The 21,734-nt window shown below is 41.9% G+C and overlaps 1 protein-coding gene and 1 non-coding gene across 2 annotated transcripts in view; both read right to left on the bottom strand.

Moving 5' to 3' along the window:
* The window catches only part of Tmem65 (transmembrane protein 65), a 42,991-nt gene extending 21,785 nt beyond the window's left edge, over nucleotides 1–21,206 (bottom strand). Inside the window, exon 1 of the mRNA XM_021643730.2 lies at nucleotides 20,419–21,206. Within this exon, the coding sequence (XP_021499405.1) occupies nucleotides 20,419–20,704 (286 nt within the window). The 5' untranslated portion in view covers nucleotides 20,705–21,206. The remainder of the gene's footprint in view (nucleotides 1–20,418) is intronic.
* On the bottom strand, nucleotides 16,603–16,765 carry LOC132656197 (U1 spliceosomal RNA). The gene has a single exon (XR_009594120.1). It is a non-coding gene; the product is annotated as a U1 spliceosomal RNA (small nuclear RNA).
* Nucleotides 21,207–21,734: the final 528 nt, after the last annotated feature.

Genomic DNA, 21,734 nt, shown 5'->3' with positions numbered 1-21,734 from the left:
CAGATCTTACTGTTTCCCACTTCTTTCATAAGATTCCCTGCACTCTGCCCAAAGGTTGCCCATAAATCTCATCATCTGCATTGATAGTCACTATTTGCAGATGATATGATAGTATACCTGAGTGACCCCAAAAATTCTACCAGGGAACTCCTACAGCTGACTAACACCTTCAACAAAGTGGCTGGATACAAAATTAACTCAAAAAAATCAGTAGCCCTCCTGTATACAAAAGACAAAAGGGCTGAGAAAGAAATTAGGGAAACAACACCCTTCATAATAGCCACAAAGGACATAAAGTACCTTGGTGTGAACCTAATCAAGCAAGTCAAAGACCTGTTTGAAAAAAATTTCCAGTCTCTGAAGAAAGAATTAGAAGAAGATATCAGAAGATTGAAAGATCTCCTATGTTCATGGCTTGTCAGGATTAATATAGTGAAAATGGCCATCTTACCAAAAGCAATCTACAGATTCAATGCAATTCCCATCAAATTACCAACACAATTCCTTACAGACCTGGAAAGAAAAATTCTCACCTTCATTTGGAACAAGAAACCCAGAATTGCTAAAACAATTCTCTACAATAAAAGATCTTGTGGAGGTATCTCCATCCCTGATCTTAAGCTGTACTATAGAGCAACAATATTAAGAACTGCATGGTAGTGGCATAGACACAGACTTGTGGATCAATGGAATTGAATAGAAGACCCTGACATAAATCCACACACTTATGGACACCTGATTTTTGACAAAGATGCCAAAACCATTCAATGGAAAAAAGACAGCATCTTCAACAAATGGTGCTGGTCTAACTGGATGTCTACATGTAGAAAAATGCAAATAGATCCATACTTATCACCCTACACAAAACTAAAGTCCAAGTGGATCAAAGATAAATTTTTAAACTGAATCAAACAACTGTAATAGAAGTGTAAGTGAGAGAGCTATAATTTCCATATTTTACTTTCCATTGTTGAATTATACAATATGTTTACAGCAACTGGCTCTGAAAAGTAGAAACGCAGTTCATGACATACAATAACCTACTGTATATTATTTAATAGAAAACTACGATTCATTATTTTAATGTTGAACACATTAAATTAACCTACATTTTCTATGATAAAACTCAATTTGAAATGATGGAAGTTTTGAAAAACCAAGTACTAAGCATCTAACTCTATTTACTGATTGTGCTCTCATCACAAGGTAATTCTAAATATAATGGTTTGTTTCAGCCTATTGCTGAAAACATCAAGAAAAATATTTTTTAAATCCTTTTAATAAACTTAAGTAGCAAAACAGCTTCTCTCTGAGACGACAGAATACAAGCTAGAGTCGGTGCCTGCCTTCTGGACACCTGCCTACTGCACATCCACCCAGCATCTGCCCAGGGAGCAGAGCCAGCAGCTCAAATCGTGTCACCTACTAAGGAACTCAGGAGGGAGAACAAAGACAAAACTGATGTTTTTAAACAGCAATCAGAGAACTATGATCCCAGGCAAAATGGATGTCTGTTTACTTCTTAATGAGAACAAAAACATCAAATGAGAATGATGAAATTCACAGTAATGTCTTAAAGTATACAAAATGCAAACCATGCTGCATGCAGAATAATTTAGCTAGTTATATTAGATGATAAAATCCAGGCACCAAAACAGGGATTTATAACACTACATAATCATCGCCCTGTAGCATGCTTATAAGGAAAAAAAGTGAGCAGTCTTTAGAAACAGCAAAGAAAACTGATTTAGTAGAGCTTATTGATAGGCCCTTCTAAATAAAGATTTCAAGTAAATATTTTAAGTACATGCTTTGGGTTAAACCCATGAAAGTATTTTGAATGTGATCCTGTAATTTTATTTATCAATTAAAAGTTCTTATTGTAAGATACACAAAGATACATATGCATGTGTGTGTGTGTGTGTGTGTGTGTGTGTGTGTCTGTGTGTGTGTTTATATATTTACGTAAGGTATTCCTGCTCAGAGCTTTAGCAGAGCTGTGTCATCCCCTTGACCTTCTGGAGAAGCTGATGGGCACCATAAGGCTGAACTGCACCCAGTGCAGGATCTAGAGGAGCCACTGGGCCAGTGGCACCACAGCTAAAAACAGGTCATGACCAGCGGTGTTGACAAGAAAGCTACAGTGCTCAATTAGATAGGAATTTACTGATCTATTAAATTCTGGCTTAAGCAATAATTACTGTGCTGAGGTACAAGAATTTATTTTCCTCCTCTCTTTCATTTCACAGTATATTTCTGTTTTTTAAGAAAACCAAACATACCATTGGTGTGTGGTTGCTTTTACATATGTAGCTGTGTACAGGCCACAATTACACATGCTTAACAGAGACTTCTGCCTTTATGCCTGTGATTGACAGGAAATTATTATTACATGTAACATATCTTTTTTTTTCTAATACAGTAAACAACAGTGTAACCTTAAATCCTGCTACTTTTACTTATTATGGGTATTAGCTTTTTCTTTGAAAAAGAATCATATAACCATGCATAATATTACACATGAAAACTTAAACTGAGCTAGAAACATCTATCTATCATAGAGTATCATAAATAGTACATCTGTCTGTGAGTATGATTAAATAACCCCCCAAAGACATTAATTTTTAAAATAAAATTGCTTAACATCAAGGAAAGAACAGATTTTTTTTTCAGTCAATTGCTACCATTTTTTCTTTCCGCCATTCTTCAAATATGAACTCTTTCGCAAGAGATTAGCAATGAAAAGCTTCTCAGTGGGTGCTGCCTCCCCCAGAAGCAAATGCACGGCTGTTTTGCATATGATGAAAAATGGAAACCACTATTAGCAGCAGGGATTCTAAACTTTTTATCGTTACCCTACAGTCCATCACAACTAAGAACTATCCACTCTAAATGCCCCTGAGCACGGCCTCCAGGAGATTCTCTGCTTTGAAGATGAGAGGATGTAGCCACAGAGACAGTAACTCAGTCATGATGTACAGCGCTAGTCCACAACCTAGATTCTAGGTTCAAATTCTCTTATTTAATAAACCTCCAAGAGAAAATAAGAACCATCAAAAATAATGGCATGCACTTACATAGCATTATCAAGACATTGGTCATGTTTTAGTATTTCAATCAGAAAGAAAACTGCAGTTAAAATACCAATATGCTCTTCAACTTGTTTTCCCTCTCTTCTAGGATACAATTTCTCTTAGACATAGTTTTCAAACATCAGTCATTTAAAAGAAAGTGAGAAGTCGGATATACCTCATCATCATTCATCATGAAAAAGAAAATAAGAAACCCATACGGCTCATCATGATCATCAGATAAAACACTACATTAATGGGAAGAAGGGAGGATGCACACATCAGATTCCTGCTGGTTTCGGAACTCTGTGGCTTCCAGTCTAGGCCTAATCTTCATCTCTAGCCCTGAACAAATCTGTTGTCCTGAAATCACACTGAACTAAAAATCAGGGCCTGATGCAAATGCCTGCTCTGACAATTGCTAAATCCTGAATACATTTTCATGAGAGATTTAAATCTCTGTATTCCTGAAGATTCAAGTGTGTCCTTCTTTATTGTACACTGGTAGCTTTTGGAGGGACACTACCTAAATGTTCACAAAGAGGTGTAGCAACAAGGGGCATAACTAAAGACCAAGTTTCAAGAGCTGATACCAAATAATACCTACTGTTAGCTCAGTTACCGTTCGGCAACACAGTAACTGCTGAGAATATGCGCTGTAGGCTATAGGCTGAGAGTATTTCTCTATGTTTACATTGTAACGATCTCCAGAATAATCCAAAGCCAAAACTATTCTCCAAGATGCTAGCATTAAATGTGTATGCTTACCTGCTTACCTTGTTTTTCACACTGACATCAGAATTAGCAAAGTAGAATATAGCAGGATTTTACAGACCAGGAACTAGTATGTTAATGTGAATACAAAGATGGGCCTACACATGTGCCTCTATAGTTCTCTAAAGTTCTGACAACTCGGTTTTTGTCCTTGACCCCATAAATACTGTCTGAGTGGTATTCAGTTCCTATCCTCACAAAATTTTATTAACCCATAAAGGCATAAATTAACTCATATCTTTTCACACACTGCATTGCATTCTTAGGCAATGCTAAAGGTTTACTAGTTAATATTAAATGCTAAATAGACTATGAACTAAAATTAGGACAAAGAATATTGACTTTAAACTATTTTTCTCTGTGTAGATTTCACATATAAATACATATACACATAATTCCACCACTGCTAATATATGAAAATGCACAGCTACCAAATCTAAAACGACAGCTAAACAGCCTTTCACTTCTGGCATTAACATGAACTGAGAACTTAAATAAACTTTTAGACTGCTTAAGATTGCATGTCCACGTATGGGAGGAGCACCGACATAGGTCTCACTACGTAGCCCAGGGTGGTTTTAAGCTAGGAGAGCTCTTGTCTTACCTCCTCATGGAGCAGAAAGGCATGAGCTGCTACCTGGCTGTTACTGTCTCACGGTCACAAATTGAACCCTTTAGTTAGCTGAGCATGCAAGTTATCACTCAATCACAACCACAGGCCAGGGGGAGACAATGGAAACACTCTGCTAAGAATCTGAAATATTAGTGCAAAGGAAATGTTCTTGAGCATTGGACTTCCAGCAAGCCAGAAGTGCTGCCACATGGATGCTATTTGCAATCAGCATCTGCCGAACACTGTAAGACTGGACTGTACCGAAAGCATCAGGGCTCTCTGCTGCTGATACCTCCTTCGCACGCTTCACAATGACCATCTCGGGTTTAGGGAATCTGCATGCTAAAAATATTCTAAAATCAGAATGCAGTCAAGCAATGAAGTCATCACAGCAGCCCTTCCTATGCACAGTACTGTAAAACTGACAATGCGGAACTAAATGGTACAGTCATAATAGCCAGTGAGGGCTAGGTGTAGCTCCAGGGTACAGCACTTGCCTAGTAGGTGAGGCCTAGCTTGTCTTAGATCCCCATCACCGAAAAATAATAACAACAACAACAACAATCAGTAGGAAATTTTTAAATTATTCTGGGACCTTATTTATCTCCCCACCTCTCATGACCCAGGGTAGGGGACATGGCTATAACCAGAGCACTAAGGAGGCAGAAAGATTAAGAACAAGAGTTAAAAACCAACCTAAACCACAGAGTAAGTTCCAGGGTAGCCTGAGCTTAGTGAAAACCTTTCTTTGAAAAGAAAAAGGAAGGAGAGAGAGGGGCAGGTGCACCCATATGGACGCTGGAGGACAGCTCCTATCATATGACACTATATGTCAAAGGGCCACCACCCCGGTCTCAGGCCTCTAGCTATGACAGAACAAAGCAATTACGCTTCCTCCTCCTCTTCCTGAAGACAGGCCTCAATATATAGTTGGCTTGGGATTAGAGGTGTGCGCTCTCACACCCAATTCACACTTTTCATTTCTCTGATGCACCACTTTCATTTTTCCCATCGATTCCTCATTCATGCGTTGTTTGCTTGTTTGTTTTGTTGAGATAGGGTTACAGTGTGTTGCCCAGAGAGGCTTAAACTCCTGAGCTCAGATAACTCTCTTGCCTCATTTTCCTAAGTATTACAACTATAGTCATATGCAACCACACTTGATCTTCAATTCCCTGTTGATTATCCACTCTGTAAAATGTTCCATGGGTTTATCACTAGGAGACAAGAAAGAAACACAATTGCATGCTTTTCTAACAATGAACTGAATAATGAATACAGTGTCCAAATATGAACACACTGTGATGAGACTAGCCATGACTAACCATCACACACATGTGTTTGCAGAGTGATTTGTGAATTGAGGCGCTCACCAAACTTACAGAGAAGTCTGTATATTATACAATTATTCAACATTAATAAACAAATAACGCTAAAGCTACATTGTTAGAGCCTGATGCTACTTTATTTAACTAAAGCATCCTCATTTAAATCCATTTACCTGGGAACTATATAAAGCACAAACAGCCTATACAAATGAAAATTTGATTATTTAATAAATTATGCATAAACTACATATGCAAATCAAGAAAGTATTTTCCTTAGAAGTTAAATATTTTCTTTTTAAATTATTCAATTTTACTATCATTCAACTACCAGCCTAGGATTTACTAATCTACAATGAAGCAAAGTTCATGTGTTAAACCTTGTTAAAAATAAAGGAATGTTACCATAAATTTGACTAGAAAGGTTTTCAACCTGCCTTCCCACCTATGACTGGAAAAAACAAACAAACAAACAAACAAAAATACTTGAGAGTCATTTAAAAAAAAAACTCATAAAAAATTATCCCTGATACCAGAGTTATATATATAGTCAATAAAGAGCAGAAATGCATAACGTGACCTTCCAGCAGGAAGAACTTCGCTCCTAAGACAAGATTCCAGAAAAAAAGGCTTTGGGCTTAGCCTTAAAGCACTGCAAATTTTAAGCAAGTAGGAGGAAAAGGAGGGAGCCCTTCTTCCCATAATACCTAGTCTAAAAGCCACCAGCTCAGACTAAGGCAGGCAGGCATTTATACAAAAGTGAGGAAGCCAGAATGACACACAACAGGGTTTCACAGCTGCAGCAGGGTAAAGGGTAGGTGTATAGGAGGGGCGGGGAGAAGAGGAGGGTCAATCCGGAACAAGGTATGAAATCCACTTTGGGTAAGAAGGCTTCCTTCCATGGGGTAGAGTGGAAGGAGTTGTGGCACTGGGTGTCAGTGCCCTAACTAAAGTGAAAGAATATTTGCATGAGAAGGCAGCAGCAGTGGGCGGTGGTACACTGGTACCGAGAAAGCAAATATATTAGTACTAATAGGAGTCAGGTTTCTATACAAGAGAGAAGAGAGTTACAAATGCAGAAACTAAGAAACTAAAATGGACCATGTGGTACTGGGTTAATTACATGTTCTTTATAACACACACACACACACACACATCTATGCACCTAACTCTTTGTTCACTAACTGTTCAAGTTGATAATAATGCCACTAAGTGTCAAGGTTATGTAACCAACAGGGAGATCTGAGGAACCACTGCAGACATAACAATTAAATAGTGTGCTACTTGTCTAGAACTTCTTGCTCTACAGAAGCATTGGATAATTGCTGAAACCTTAAAAGCATCTTTGAAGTAAAGAGTAGTAATGTACTCATGCTACAATATAGCCATAGGACAATGTTCTTTATTTTTAAAAATTAGTTAAAATTTCCATCCACGTATACTACAGTATATCTTATTCACAGCCACCCCACACTCCCTCTCTCCAGTTCCCTCATACTTGCAACAAATCTCCTTCCGCCATATGCATGTAAGTGTGGAAGGCCTCTACAAGGCATGAGCAGACTCCAAGTACCCCAGCCCTAAAACTGACTCTCCCTTCCTTGGCAGCCACCCACTACCAATAAATCCTCAGTCAGAGATGGCAACTTGCAAGTCTCCCTCCTTCCATGTTGGAAGTTTTAATCGGCTTGTTTGTGTGCAGGCAACCACCACTGCTGTGAGTTTGTCTGTGCCACTGATGTGATGACATGTCCAGAGGACAGCATTTCAAAACACTGCTCCCATCCTCTGTTAGATTCTTTCCACTCCCTCTTCTGCAGTGTTCCCTGAGCCTTGGGAGCACTGAGCTCCAGCATCTATAGCATCTACTGCTGACCACTCAGTCACTGACTCTCAGCACTTTAAACAGTTGTGAATTAACCACCACTGGACACAATGAGCAGTTTCTCTAAGGTTGGAATCAGCACATAAACATGAGTATTTAAAAGAAGCTGGACAACATGACCACTTAGTCCAACTATCAACAGCCTCTCCCTTTGAACCTATCACTTCTCCAGCCTTGGGTTTTCACAGTGTTTTCAGTACCAGGAATGACTCAATCCTGTGGAGCAGGCCTCAAATCCAGTCAAGAGAGTGGTTGGTTACCCGACAAACTGTTTTGCCTTTATTGTACTATCTTGCCTGGCAGGTCAGTATTGCAACATGCAGGATCCAGTACTGGATAAGACCACTGATACCCTTCCTCCCCCCCGCACCTCCAGCAACCTGCACAGCACCTTCTACCACTGGAAAAGCTAGCTAGCAGGGAGAGTTTCTTGGTCAGTTCAAAATTAACTTCCTCAAGTCCTACAACCAGTGTGGTATCTTCAGTAGCAGGGTCTTACAGTCTAGTTGTGGTAGGTAGCACAACAGAAACAGCAGCAATGGCCTATATGGTAAGGATGATTCTGGGCCTCCCTGACCACAGGGAGATGACCTGTACACAGACAGCACTGAGATTTTCATTAATAAACTGTCTCCTGGGAGCAGTGCTGTCAATACCTCTGTTCAATGCCATTTTTTTCTTTTAATTGTATTTTTAATTAGCTTACAAACTAGTGTTCATTAAGACTTCTTCATACATCCTTATTTTTTTGTTAGCCCTTCTCCATTCCTCCAGAAAATTGTTCCTGTTTGTAGGAAGTGCACATCAAAGGACTCTGATTGTAAGTTTTACTAAGAGATGGCTCTCAGCATCCACTCGTCTTGGGGGCGGGGGAGCTGCAGCTGGAGACTACTGCTTTACCTATGTACAGCTCCACACTCTGTCCAGAGCAGTCTACAGTCAACAGCTCCTCTTCACAGAAGCAGAGACCAGTACTGTCACCCACCTCAGGACAATAAAGAGGAGCCATCCCACCTCCACAACTCCCCACAGGTCAGCTGAGTCGCCTCTTCAGACAATACCAAAGCTTCATTTCTTCCCCTGCTGAGCCTGGCCTGGGTCCTCCTTTCTCTCCTAAGGTAAGGACTGAAGCAAAGATACCCAATGTACTTCTTGCCGGTTAGTCTTTGTCGCATGGACTGCTTCCCAAGGAACTGTAACCTACAACTGAGATAATAGGGCTTCATCCCAGGAACTAGTTTTCTAATGATTCGAGGAAAGAAAAAAAAATGTTCAATACTGAACAATACTTGGAAGTCTGTAAATATGAGGTTGTACCAAAAAAATTCTAAGTAATCAGAAATAAGTGCATGAGGAGAACAGCATTTTAAAAAGCAAATGAAAACGATCTGTGTGTGGAGGCACGTTCACTGAGGAAATACTTCATTGGAGAGTATGTTCTAGGCAATATTAGCAAATAAAAGAACATGAGTAGAAAGTAATTCAGCAATGTATCACTGAATAGGGCCACATCTGAGACAAGCGCTGTCAGGAAATTTTAGTTGTGCAAGTATCAGAGTATGTTTAAACAGTGATGTTGTCACCAGGCAATTTCCTGCTTCAGGACCGCCATGCTCCACGCAGTTCATCACCGCAACAGTCTGAGTGTGGTCTGACTGACCTCTAACGGTGCACTGGTCCCCAGGGTACAGAGAACCTTCACACCTACTCTCCTGAGAGGTTCCTTGGGTCACTGGGGACATGCCCTAAGAAAAGATTATGGGAACCCATGGGATCCAGGTCCTATCTGTCTCATGCACGTCCCGCCCCCCAAGTCCCTGACTGTCTGTTTGGAGACTGTACCTTTTCTGGTCTACTAACGGCTTTCACATGACTCCCATGCTGCCGCCTGTACCATTGAAGAAAATACAGCCAAGAGGCAGCTGCATAGCTTGAAAAGCTAGGTGGTTTAGACTCGGCTTCCACAACCCCAAGCTGCGTTTATCTTTTAGTAATATTAGCTGTCACAGGTATTCACTACATTGATACAAATCTGATATGGTCCAGCATCATTATGTAGCATTTGTTACACAGCTTTCATTTCCCAAAGGTGGCTGCTGTGTGGCTACGAAAAACTATGTTCGTTTACAAGGCATCTTTTTTCTAATGTCCTTTAAAAGCAAGCCCCTCTGAAGCAGAAAAAAAAAATTCTTAGATTTTTTTTAATACAAAAGATCATTTATGCATGCAAATATAAAATTCTACCATTCTCACAAAATGTTCTACATCTTTATCATCATGATCACATTTGTTTATACTTTTCAATTCAAATGTACCTATGTTTACTATCTGCATAGTTTCAATTCTCTACTATCTTAAAAGAAACAAAGGAATAAAAAGCTCTAACTTTTGTTACTTAAAATAAAGTCCCTGAACCTGTAACATGGAAATCCCTGGGAACTCTTGAGAAAGTGTGAAGCCTTTAAACCTACTGAGATAGATCCTTCATTTATACCTTAGTTTCAGGTAATGTACATATAGTAAACTCTGTTAAACCAAGTTTACTTTCCATTGAAATAGAGAGGTACAAGAAACATTACCCACCTTCATGATAAAATAAGTCTAAAGTCGATTCAGATTCAAAGCTTAACTTCAGACCCCTAAGAGAACTGTAGCTACAGAGAGAGCAACTGGAACTTCGTCAAGAGCTTCCAAGGGCAGAGGAGACCTCGGCAGTTGTTTACCTGGGACAGACGCAACCTTACACCAGGAGAAGAGTCCAGCTACAACAGGTGAAGAGCAAGAAAAGGCAACGAGAAGGGAGACAGTACAAAGACACACAGCCTGGGGTTTCTGCCTGCACCTTCTTGAAGATTTCTACTCAAAATTATACACAATGAACCCAAAGTGTCCCTGGCAGTACGGTACTCCATGGCCAAATGCAGCTTGAAAGACCTTGGTTCAAATTCATGACTACTATTTATGAACTGCAGTGTTTCAACTACCCATAGAAAGTGTTCTGCTCTTAAGAGAAACAAAATGGTTTAACTACAGAAAACAAAGACAGTATTTTGCTCCTATCATTCCTCAGCATTTTTAAAAATCAAATCAGTATGTCTCTAGATTACATGGTTAGAGTGCTTCTTTTCTTTTTTTTTTTTTTTAACTCAATTTAAGTTGTTGACTTGACCCAAACGGAATTTCCAACAATTTCTGTCATCCTTTGTCCACAAGCACCGGGAACTTGAGCAATGTGGAAAGCACAGTATCTGAAGCTGATGATATGAAATTAAGACATTAATGGAATCTTGTCTTATGAACACTTCCATTCTGCTAACATACTCTTATATCTTCCACAGCAACAAGCCCATGGCCCAGTTCAGCATGTAAATTCCTACCTTCCCTGTCTGCCTAGGAACACAGACAGAGCTATCTGAATTCATGTCTCCAAACCATAAGCCACCTGACCACCCCCAAAATTTATTTTTAGTTTCTGAGTTTGAACTGATCACAGCTGATAAGTTATCTAAATACAAACTAGACTTTGCTCACTTTATCTACATATGGTGCAAATATAAATGCTGGCAAAATCCACTTTGCCTATAAGCTTCTCACAAAGAACAGATTCTACCTGCTAAATGGCCCACACATTTTCTACAGAATGCTGCCAAAAAAAGAGTGTAATTTGCTTACACATGAAATTTAAGTTTTTCATAATGAAAAATTTTAATTACTTTTCAGTTTTCTTCAAACCTGTAGAAAGCACATGGTGGATTTCTGAGATTCCAGCAATGCAAGATGACCCTCTAGACATATGCCTACCAGGTCACCTTTGTTGCTGGTTACAGGAAAAAAATGTTAAAATATCATCCTCCTGTGAAGCCATGTTTCAAAGTATAGCACAAGAACACTATTTTCCAATTTACAATAAATTGAGGGTTAAAATGAGGTAAAGACAAAGAAACACGAGATATCTGAGTTCATATACTTTGGGAATCATGACTGATGAACTAGAATTCTACTCAGGAACCACATGGGGAAATTAGCATATTAATTAACAAATTACCAAATGACAAATGAGTACAGAGATCAGGTAAAACCTAACCCACAGCTCCCTTCTGCACCCCGAGTTCCCTTTCCAGAGTTAAACCCTTCCAAATCTGAATTTCTTCTCGGCCAACTAAATCTGGCCACTCCCCACAAGGCCATCATAACCTGCTTCTGACGAAGACGCTGCTGCTCCCCTTGTTCTGAAAGCCAAGGGATGCCCCAGCCGAGTGCCCCTCACCACCTGAACTGCCAGACCACCTTCTCTTTTGAAATGTGTTCTTTGCTATTTAGCTCCTAGACATATTACTGCTCTTTTCCATCTCTCTCTAGACATTCATTGCCATCTAATTCTCAGTTTTCTTCCTCTCTCTCCGTCCAGCAAGCACTAGTGTGTCTCAGAACTACCTACTAGGATAGTGGTTCTCACTCAACCTGTGTGTTGCAATCCCTTTGGCGGGGGCGGGGTCACATATTAGATATCCTGCACATCCGATATTTACATTACGATTCATAACAGTGGCAAGATTAGTTATGAGGGAGTAATGAAATAATGTTACGGCTGAGGGTCACCATGACACGAGGAACAGTATCAAAGGGTCACAGCATTGGGAAGGTAGAGAAGGCCTGCTCTAGGAGCTTCCCCTTCACTCTGCTCACTCTGCCTACCCACCTTACTATCAATGTGAGTAGGATGCCCAGGCTTGAATCTTCCCCTGGAACTCCAGTGTCCACACACCCAACTAACTACTGACTAGGTCTCCATCATTATCTCACCAGCATCCATTACATAGGAAGCTATGGATAAACTCGAATATTAGTTTCCTGACTTTCCCAAACTTTTACATGATCTTATTAACTATTCTGCACACTGAGGACCCCTGTTGACAAAGTAAAGAAGCCATGTTTACTTTTATATTGAATACGTATTTGTAAAAATACACAAAAGACAGACTGTGATATGTTACCAGCTGGGTATGGTACTGCAGGCCTACAATACCAGCATTTAAGAGGCAGGAGGAGATTGAACTTGAGGCAACTCTACCTAAAAAACGAAAGCCAACAAACACACCAAAAAAGATGATACAGGCACATTTGTTTTTATTTTGTTTGTTTGTTTTTTTTAATTGGTCACTTGGATATTCATCCTGGTACAAATATTCAAAAAGGAAGGGTAACAATTGAGGTTCTGAAGCCAAACAAGGCTGAGTAATAACTCAAATATGATACCTGTCTTAAAAATTCTTGGGGAAAGAACTCAGCCTCTGTTTCATAATCTATAAGATAAAGATAACCTCTTCCAAGAATAGTAAGCAAGGTTAGTATCAGAAAAGTCAGTTCGGTATGTCCAGAATCCATCAAGCACCCAATAACATACAGAGCAGCAGTGATGACGTGCTTACAATAGAAATACTGACAGTCGCAACACAACAAAAATTCAGAAGTTACATTACAAAATCCCAGACCGACTTTTAAATTACAGATTTTTTAAAAAACATATTAAATAGTCTGTCCTGAGATTTAGAAGGAAAACAGAAAATCTGGACCAGCCAAAAGCATCATTCTAACTTAAATTTCTCTGCAGCTTAAAGACTCATAAAAACAATGCCCCAGAAAACTACTTTTTTTGGGTGTTTGGAACAATGACAATCCAGCCAGAACTCATATATTATTAATGAAAACACTCACAAGAAAGGTCTGAGCTGAAATAGCTGAAGATGATCTATAACCATGTGATGGATGTCAGTGGCTGGCTGGAGATTGGATTGGTCCTTGGAGTCTCTATCAAGATACTTCTGAGCGTGGAGTGGAAGGGCACAAGGTTTTGCTTTATTAGTAAAAGAAAAATAAATTATAAGCACCATGGAAAAGTAACAAACAGCAGAACAGCACACTTTAGAAACAGTAGCAGAAATGCCAAGAAGCATACCTCCTTACAAAGCAGGACAGAACCACCAGGAATGAATGAGAAGATAGCAGAATATGGGAGAGCAATGAAGGGAGGTGGAGAGCAGGCCAAACCCAACACGCTTCACGCTCACTATGACAGTCTAAAGATGCCACCTAAAACAGCTGTGTTTTGCAGGCATCTGACGTAATGACTGGTACGTCTACAAATAGAAGTAGCCTCAGAGAAAAATCACTGTACCAAAATACAGTAGAGAAGGATTCTGGCAGAGAAGGAAATGTTCAGAAAGACTACATCAAAAGCCAGCAGAATAAATATTTCATAGTTTCCCTGCAAAATCTTTTTACAAGAGCCTCACATTAATCAGATTGAGGTGATTTTACCATGTAACTACTTGTTACATGATAGTGTACCTTACCTTAAAGAAGACACAAAGACATAAGCCAAGCCAAAGACAAGGCTGGAGTCCTGTAAAGCTTCATACTAATTAATTCAACTGACTTGAGCAAGATGCTAACAGAATCTGCACTCGGGGATTTGGTCTCCATTTGTTCCAGTGATTTTATAAGCAGGCATGCCAAAGGGAGACAGACAAGAATGTGATTATGCAAACATGACTATTTTTAGAAAAACTAAATCTCTATTAATAATGATTTAATATCAGGTCATACTCAACATTCAAAATCACCCAGCTTCTTTCATTTCCATGCAACCCTCTTCATGATCCTATAAATCACTGACTTTATAGTGTTCCAACTTCCCCACCCACAAATTTTGTAAATTTGCTTATCATAACTGCTATTTTAAAATAAAAGTGACTACTGAGATAGAAAATGCCAAATTGTAAATTAAACTAGGGTGATGTCTGATTTATTTGAAAGCAGTGTTTTCTGACTTTAGATGTTGAGAAAAACAGTTATCGGTAAAGTTTATTGATAAGACAGATGAGAAGTTGGCTAAATATGTCAGGAATTATCCTCTGTCCTCATCGGGACACAAACACATGGAAAAATTAAACACGGAAGTGGGGGCAAAGGCATGCAGCCAATAGCAAGCACCGTGGATGCTGAGAAGAGACAAGGGAGAACAACTAAAACAGTATCAGCATATCATATAAATGATGTCTCTCAGCCAGGAGATTTTGATGTCTCTTTCTGCAAGGCTCCATACTCTCTACCATCCAAGAAACATGTAGCTACAGGTAGAGACATTTTTTGGCCAACACTCCTAGGAGAGAGTGGAAAGGCGCCACCAGTGAATGGTAGGCACAGGACAGGAATGCTGGCTGTTAAATAACCTCTGAGGGGGACAGCCCCAAAGCCAAGAATTATCCAGGCCAAAATGCCAACACCTAGAAAAGTAAGAAATCCCGATAAAGACGGAGGAACGCTGTACACCTCAGTGACTAACGAATTATTGTACTAGAACCTGTTACAGGAACAAATGTTCCAAAATGTTCCTATACCCTTACGAAAACTAACATGATCATCTGCAAAATCTTCAACAGAAAATTCATTCTATATCCAGATATAATGGAACTGTGATTATTGGGTATGATCACTCACATAATAATGCTATCTCATAATTTTTCTTTCCTTGAATCTGGAATAGGCCTAGTGACTTGCTTTCTTGATCAATAGAATGCAGCAAAGATGACAGTGTGGGCTTCCAAGACTAGGTCATAACAAGTCTGTACGAAGCTGGACCTAGGATCTCAAAGATGTCCATAGTCTTATCCTCCAAAACTTGAATATCCTACCTATAGAGCAAAGGGACTTGACAAATGTGATTTAAGATTTTGAGAGAGATTATCCTGAATTATCTCACTGGATCATAAAAGTTGTCACAAGCTTTGTACGGTGGCATGTGCAATAAGGTTTGTCCAGGGTATAATTATTGCTAATTTAAAACTAAATGTAGTCACAAGAGTCCTTACAAGCGGGGAGGCAAAAAGGTCAAGGGAAAAGAAGATAATGCAACAACTGAAGCAGAGATTCAAGTGATGGGGCCATCAGCCAAGGAATGCTAAAACCTGGAAGAAGCAAGGAACAGATTCTCCCTGGAGACTCCAGAAGGACATGGCCTTGCTGACAAGTGCCTTTAAGACTCATTTTGGACCCTGAGTTGCCAAAACAGTACAAGAGGAACTGTGTTGTTTGAGGCGCTGAATGGGTGCTAACTTGTTACAGCAGCAATAGGGAACTGATAAAGTTTTACAGCTTTTCTACCCATCTTGAAACACTTTTTCTAGGAACTCTGACCTATTACCTACATGCTAGAGCCATTCTGAAATGTCATGGTCACATTACTGAGGAAATATGTATCTGCCTGAGTCAGCAGCCCACTGTGAGTAAAACATGGGCTGACTTCTGGTGAACCCGTGGTGTCTCCTGCCCTCTTGCTAAGGCTAGTTTGTGGCTACACATCCCTTATTCCTCTTTTATTATCTCAACTAAAACACTGAAATATCTTTACTCATGTCCTAATTGGCACAGGAAATGCTTTTCTCTTTGAGCGAAAGCTGAGATTATTGCAATCCTTCCCAGAGGCTAAGATATGGGTGTAACTGCTTCTTTTTCATATAATCCTGAGGAACAGGCTGTGTAAAACAAGAAGAGAGTTTTTTAAAAAAAAGTACAAGATCCATAGTAGAGCGATCTCCATGACAAAACTTGGTTATGTGTTAGTACTCCAGATGTCTAGCCCAACAGCTGTCAGATTTTCGTTTTTTTGTCAAAGGCCCTTTAGGCTATTTGCAAAGCACTCCAAACAGAGTGCCTTATCCTACCTCAAATAAACAATCACAAAAGGAAGGAATGAACACATTACAGCCTAGAATTATATAAGTAATATGGAGTACATAAGTAGTAAAAACACTTTAAAAGTGCACAGTTACTGTTTACACAGAGGGGGTGGAAAAAAGCAAGGAGAAAAAGCTAATGAATCTGCTGCTGACAGAAATACTGCACTAGTCACTAAGAAATATCTTTTTTTTTTTTTAAGAGTAAAACAGGAACACAGTCCCTCACTACCACAAACCATACAGTCAAGTTTGCCCCACTTGGGGAAGTCACAGGGGTCAGCACACCCTGAGTGCCATGATGAGCCTCACCTAGGAAAACCACCTACTTGATCATGGTATCACCTCTGCCAGCTAAGTATCACCTTGATCTATCTTCTTTCCCTTACGTAAAATTGTTTTGTTTTGTTTTTTTTTAAGTTTTGACTATATTTGACAATAATATTCCCATAGAAGCTTTTTTCAAATCTCATCTCTTATGGTATCTCTCCCAGAGCCAGCTCTTGTCTTACATAACTCCACAGTAACTGTTCATTAAACCTTAGTAAGCATGGCAATCAGCCTCCAACATGACGGCAAAGGCTCCCAATCTCAGATGCAATATTCACATCCTGCATAGGAACCTCCTACAAGGTACCACAGCAAACAAGAGATTGCATCATAAAAAAACTAGCTTCTAGAACTCCTTCCTTCCCCTGAGCATCATCTTCCCTCTTCTACCTCCCCCTCTCTCCAGGAATTCTGTCTTGAAAGCTCTCAGCCCTCTAGAAAGGTCCATACATCAAAAAACAAAACAAAACAAAACAAAAATAAAAAACTGACACTGCCAGCCAATAGCCCCGTGAGTGAGTGAGTGAGTGAGTGAGTGAGTGAGTGAGTGAGCAAGCGAGCGTGTCCTCCTGGGAATGAATCCTCCAGCCCCAGGCAAGACCTCAGAAAGCCAAAAGCCTGACTTCAGTAGCATGAGAGACTGAGTAAGAAATACCCCAATAGGTGGCTCCAGGACTCAGGAACATTAGAAACTGTAAGGTACTTGCTCTGTGTTCTGTGTGTTTGAAACAATTTGTTTTATAGTAACAGGTATCAACTAATACAATACAATGACTACTGCCTTGTTTCAAAGGCAAAATGTACTTTTAAAGGTTTTTAAAATAATTATGAACTTCTGAACAGAAATGTTAGTTGCAAAAATGAAGAAGAAGAGTGCCAAAAGGCAACTATAATAACATCAGTTTCTCAGCCAATCCACTGTTGAGCAGGTGAGAGTGCAGCAGAAACTTTCTCTTCAAACAGAAAAGGATATCAGTCTGTAATTTTAAAATCAAAGCAACCCAACTCAGTAATAAGATAAGCTGAGCTGTCCCACAAAGTCTGCCTCATCTGTTACAAACCCTTTCTGGAGTGTTATCTTGTCACAAATTATACCACAGGCCTACGTGATAGATACATGAGGAAGATAAGGACCAAGTCACAAATTTCAGCAGACCTCACGAGCCATCTCAAAACAGAGATGATTTCTTTTTTTCTTTCTGCAGTATTTCATCAAAGCCAGAATGCTTGCCAGGATGATCAAAGCAGCTTTCCAAGAGCGCCCAGGCTTTCCACAGTAAGAGACGGCCTCACTATCGTTAGAAAGTGTAGTAGTAAATACTCGGATATTTAGTACATTAGTCGGTAGTTTAAGACATTATAAAGACGGGTGAGATGGCTCACTAGTGAGGCACTTGCAGCCTGGCCTAAGGACCCCAGTTTGATATCGTCCAACAGTATGTTGGAAGGAAAGACTGGACAACTCCCACACGCTGTCGTCTGGCGGTGCCACACAAGCATGCAGCAGCACACTCACACACAAGTTAAGTAATTAAAATATGTTTAACAAGAAATACTGAAAAATTGACTAAAGAAAAACATGAGAAGTTTTCACTTTAAAAAAAAAAAAAAAACTCCATTGACCTCAGCAATAGTGGGGCATGCATTCCCGATGCAGGAATCCTTTTGCCTTCTGAACAAGATAACTTACTAAGCAGGTCTAGCTAGCTATCCCTTTAACTACATGGACTAGACATGAAACTGTTAAGTGAGCACCAGGGCATGCTAAAAATGAATGTGGCAGCTCCTCTAGGCGTCGCTTAGCTCAAGTGATTTAGTCAGTAGCATCAAAAAGTAGACGACCAAATTCTGAAGTTCTTTACTTTTCTAAACAAGAGGCAGTAAGCCACCAAATTGTTTCCCACATACTTAGCCATTTCTCCTGAACAGATACATTTAAATTAGCAATGGCTTCCTCCAACAATTTAGATCATTAAACTTTATTGATGCTAAAGACCTCTGTGGACTTGAATTTTTGGGTCCTTCTTAGGATATCTAAAACCATCATAGATTTTAAAGTACTATCTTCATTAGGAAATGTAGCACTCCTACCTGATACACTGCTAACGTGTACAAAAACAGTAATGCATGAGATAAAATTTAGCAAGTCAGGTATTGCGGAACATGCTTTTCAATAACTGATATAAAATTATATTCACAGGGCCCTCCAATCTTGCAACATATTGACAATGTAGCATTTCTAAAACCCTGTTTTAAAAGAAAAGGGAAAATGGATGTGTACATAGTCTTGCCTGGGCGACAAAAATTGACTTAGGATTTGACTGTCTAAATCGTTTTCAAAGGGCACATTTTCAGAATTGAGTCTTTTAAAGCCACACATAGAACACACACATAGACTAAAAATATGCTGGTATTCATTTATGATTTCCTGTAATATTGTGATTTACTAACTGAATGTGTTGGGATGTTGCATTTCCTGTAAAAAGCATTTTGGGTAAGCAATGCCCGAAATTATCCACTACCTTATATTCATTCACAATCTCCTAACCTGGAAAAAAAATTTAAAGTAGTTAAAGGGTACAACTTAAGATTCTTAAGTAGTAAAGGGAAGCCATGCTAATATCCTCTTACGCACGGGCCAAAAACAAACTTTCAAGACATCTGAGAGCCACGTTACAAATTAATGTGCTCCATTCTTCAGAACCTATGGGATGTTTATATAATGCTAACCAGTACCAACTTCAACTGCGGAAAAACTTTCCAACACATCCGAATGCCATATAAAATAGTAGTTGTGTTTTATATATACGACAGAATTTACGTAGCAAAAATATGCATTTAAAGACCGAATCCATTTTGGTCTTTGCATCTTTTCAAGTCTCCCCTTCTGAACTTTTAGCCTTTTCACCTACACTCAGATTCTGACCTACCACATTCCGCACTTGTTTTAAAAATACCGTATCTTAACACGTCTGTTTAAAAATAGCTTTCCTTTCATCCTTTCCCAATTATTTTAAGTAGAAGCGTGCTTTCCATTTTTCAAGCCACAGATCCCCTAGCCTCAACCACCCAAAAGCTCGCTTCATTCTTTCAAACTCCAAGGAAACAAACACTGGAGTTCAATTTGAATCTCCAGGCTTCCAGTACCTACTCAGTTGCTGGCTCCATACATTCTTTCCACTTCCCAGGAAAAGATTTCCTTGGGGGGCTCAGAAGTGATATACAATTGAGTAGCAATATACAACCTAGAGCATCCCTGCCTCGGAAAGCTACGCCCCTTTGGGGGACAGCACACACCTTCAGGAAAGTTTCCTCCTGCCCGCCTAGTTCTTGGCACTTTCTTAGAGCGGGAAGGACTCGGCACCTGCATGGGTGCAGGGTCTCAGGAAGGCACCGAAGGCTTAGGGAATGGAGGACTGGAGCGAGGAGGCACAGGACAAACCAAAACACAACCGTCAGAGTCAGCTGGCATTTCAGGCTGAACCTCCTGAATTCCATGGCTGGGGAGGCACCAGCCCGGCTTGGCCCTAGCTGCCTGGCACGACCCGCACGTGTCCTCCCTGCCTTGGGGACACTTGGGAAATGGAAAGTTTCCCCTTTCGGACGCCCCAGACGCGGGGCCAGCGGGAGGGGAGGGGACAGGGGTCCGAGAACTAGGTCTTCCGAGGCGGCCCCACCCGCTTACCTTGGGCGATGGCAATGGACTCGAAGCGGTGCAGCTCCTTGAGCAGGCAGCTCCTCTCGGTGGAGTGCAGGCTGTAGATGAAGTCGCGCGCGCCCTGCGCCGTGTTCAGCGCCTCCATGGGCTCCTTCTTGGGGTGTGTGCCCAAAAGCCGGGGACCGCCGGGGACCCCGAGCGCCAGCAGCCCCCGGCCGCAGCCGCACCAGGACGGAGGGCGGGGCGCGGCGGCAGGGCCCGGCCTCAGGCTGCGCGCCGTCCGGCTCCCCAGCAGCGGCAGCAGCCGGGACATGGCGCTGGAGCGCGACCCCCGCGGCAGTCCCAAGGGAAGGCGGCTGCGGGCGCCGCTGGACGGAGGCTCAGGAGCTGGGCTCAGCTCGGCCCCGCCCCAGCTCCTCCTGACGCGCGGCCCGGACGCCCCGCAACCATGCACTCGGCGGGCCCGCGCGGCGACCGCCTCCCCGCCGTGCCCGCTCCGCTTCCCGCAGGCCGCGAGCCCGGGAAAACTTTCTGTGCCGCGGCCGGGCCGGGAGCTCGGAGCGGGCGGGCAGTGCGGGCGGGCGCCTCCCGGGTGAGGAGCGGCGGCGCGGGCGAGCTCGGCGAGCGTGTCTGGTCTTCCAGAGGGATGAGTCACCGCGCGCCGCCCTCCTCCGGCGCCGCCCTCCGCCGCCGGTCGCTTTCCCACCCTCTGGCCGCCCGCTGTCCCCACTCGGCGGGGCTGCGGCGCCCTCAAAGCATCCGCGCCGTCCCTCCGGCCGGAGCCGCAGCCGCCACCCCTAGCGGTGGAGACCGGGATGGCAGGGCGGGGCGACAGGGAGAGGGAGGGGCGTGGGCGGAGCTACGCAGGCGCATAGCCGCTTGGGAGGGAGCTTACCCTAGAGTCTCCACCCACTGCCTTGCGTGGAGGGGGAAGGAAGGGGTGCGCACCCTGTCAGATGGCATCCGCCGGTGCTGAGTGCACCGCAGGGAACGGCAGAAATAAATGAATAAGGAGTTTGGTGCTCGCGGCCGGCGGCTTGGTGCGGCTGCCGGCAGCTCTCCGCAGCACCGTCCTAAATCTGGAACTTGGACGGCCCTGGAGGAGCAGCGGGGCGGCTAAGAGCCTCGTGGGGTCACCGCACCCTGCCCAGGCCTGTGGGAAATGAGCACAAAGAGCCGCGCCCTGCGCCAAGCCTGTGCCCACCGCGGCCAGACAGTGCGGCGCTGAAACGCCCTCTCTGGCAGCTCCCCGGGGAAGGCAGGGCCGGTTCTACCCGTCCCGACAAGAGGAGGGTTTGAGACTTAAGCTTCAAGGTTTGGGGCAGAGAACATCCTTCTCTGGC

The sequence above is a fragment of the Meriones unguiculatus genome, chromosome 8 (assembly GCF_030254825.1).
Source record: "Meriones unguiculatus strain TT.TT164.6M chromosome 8, Bangor_MerUng_6.1, whole genome shotgun sequence".
Lineage (NCBI taxonomy): Eukaryota > Metazoa > Chordata > Mammalia > Rodentia > Muridae > Meriones > Meriones unguiculatus.
Note: the sequence above shows the minus strand (reverse complement) of the source record. Positions and strands in the feature narration are given on the sequence as shown.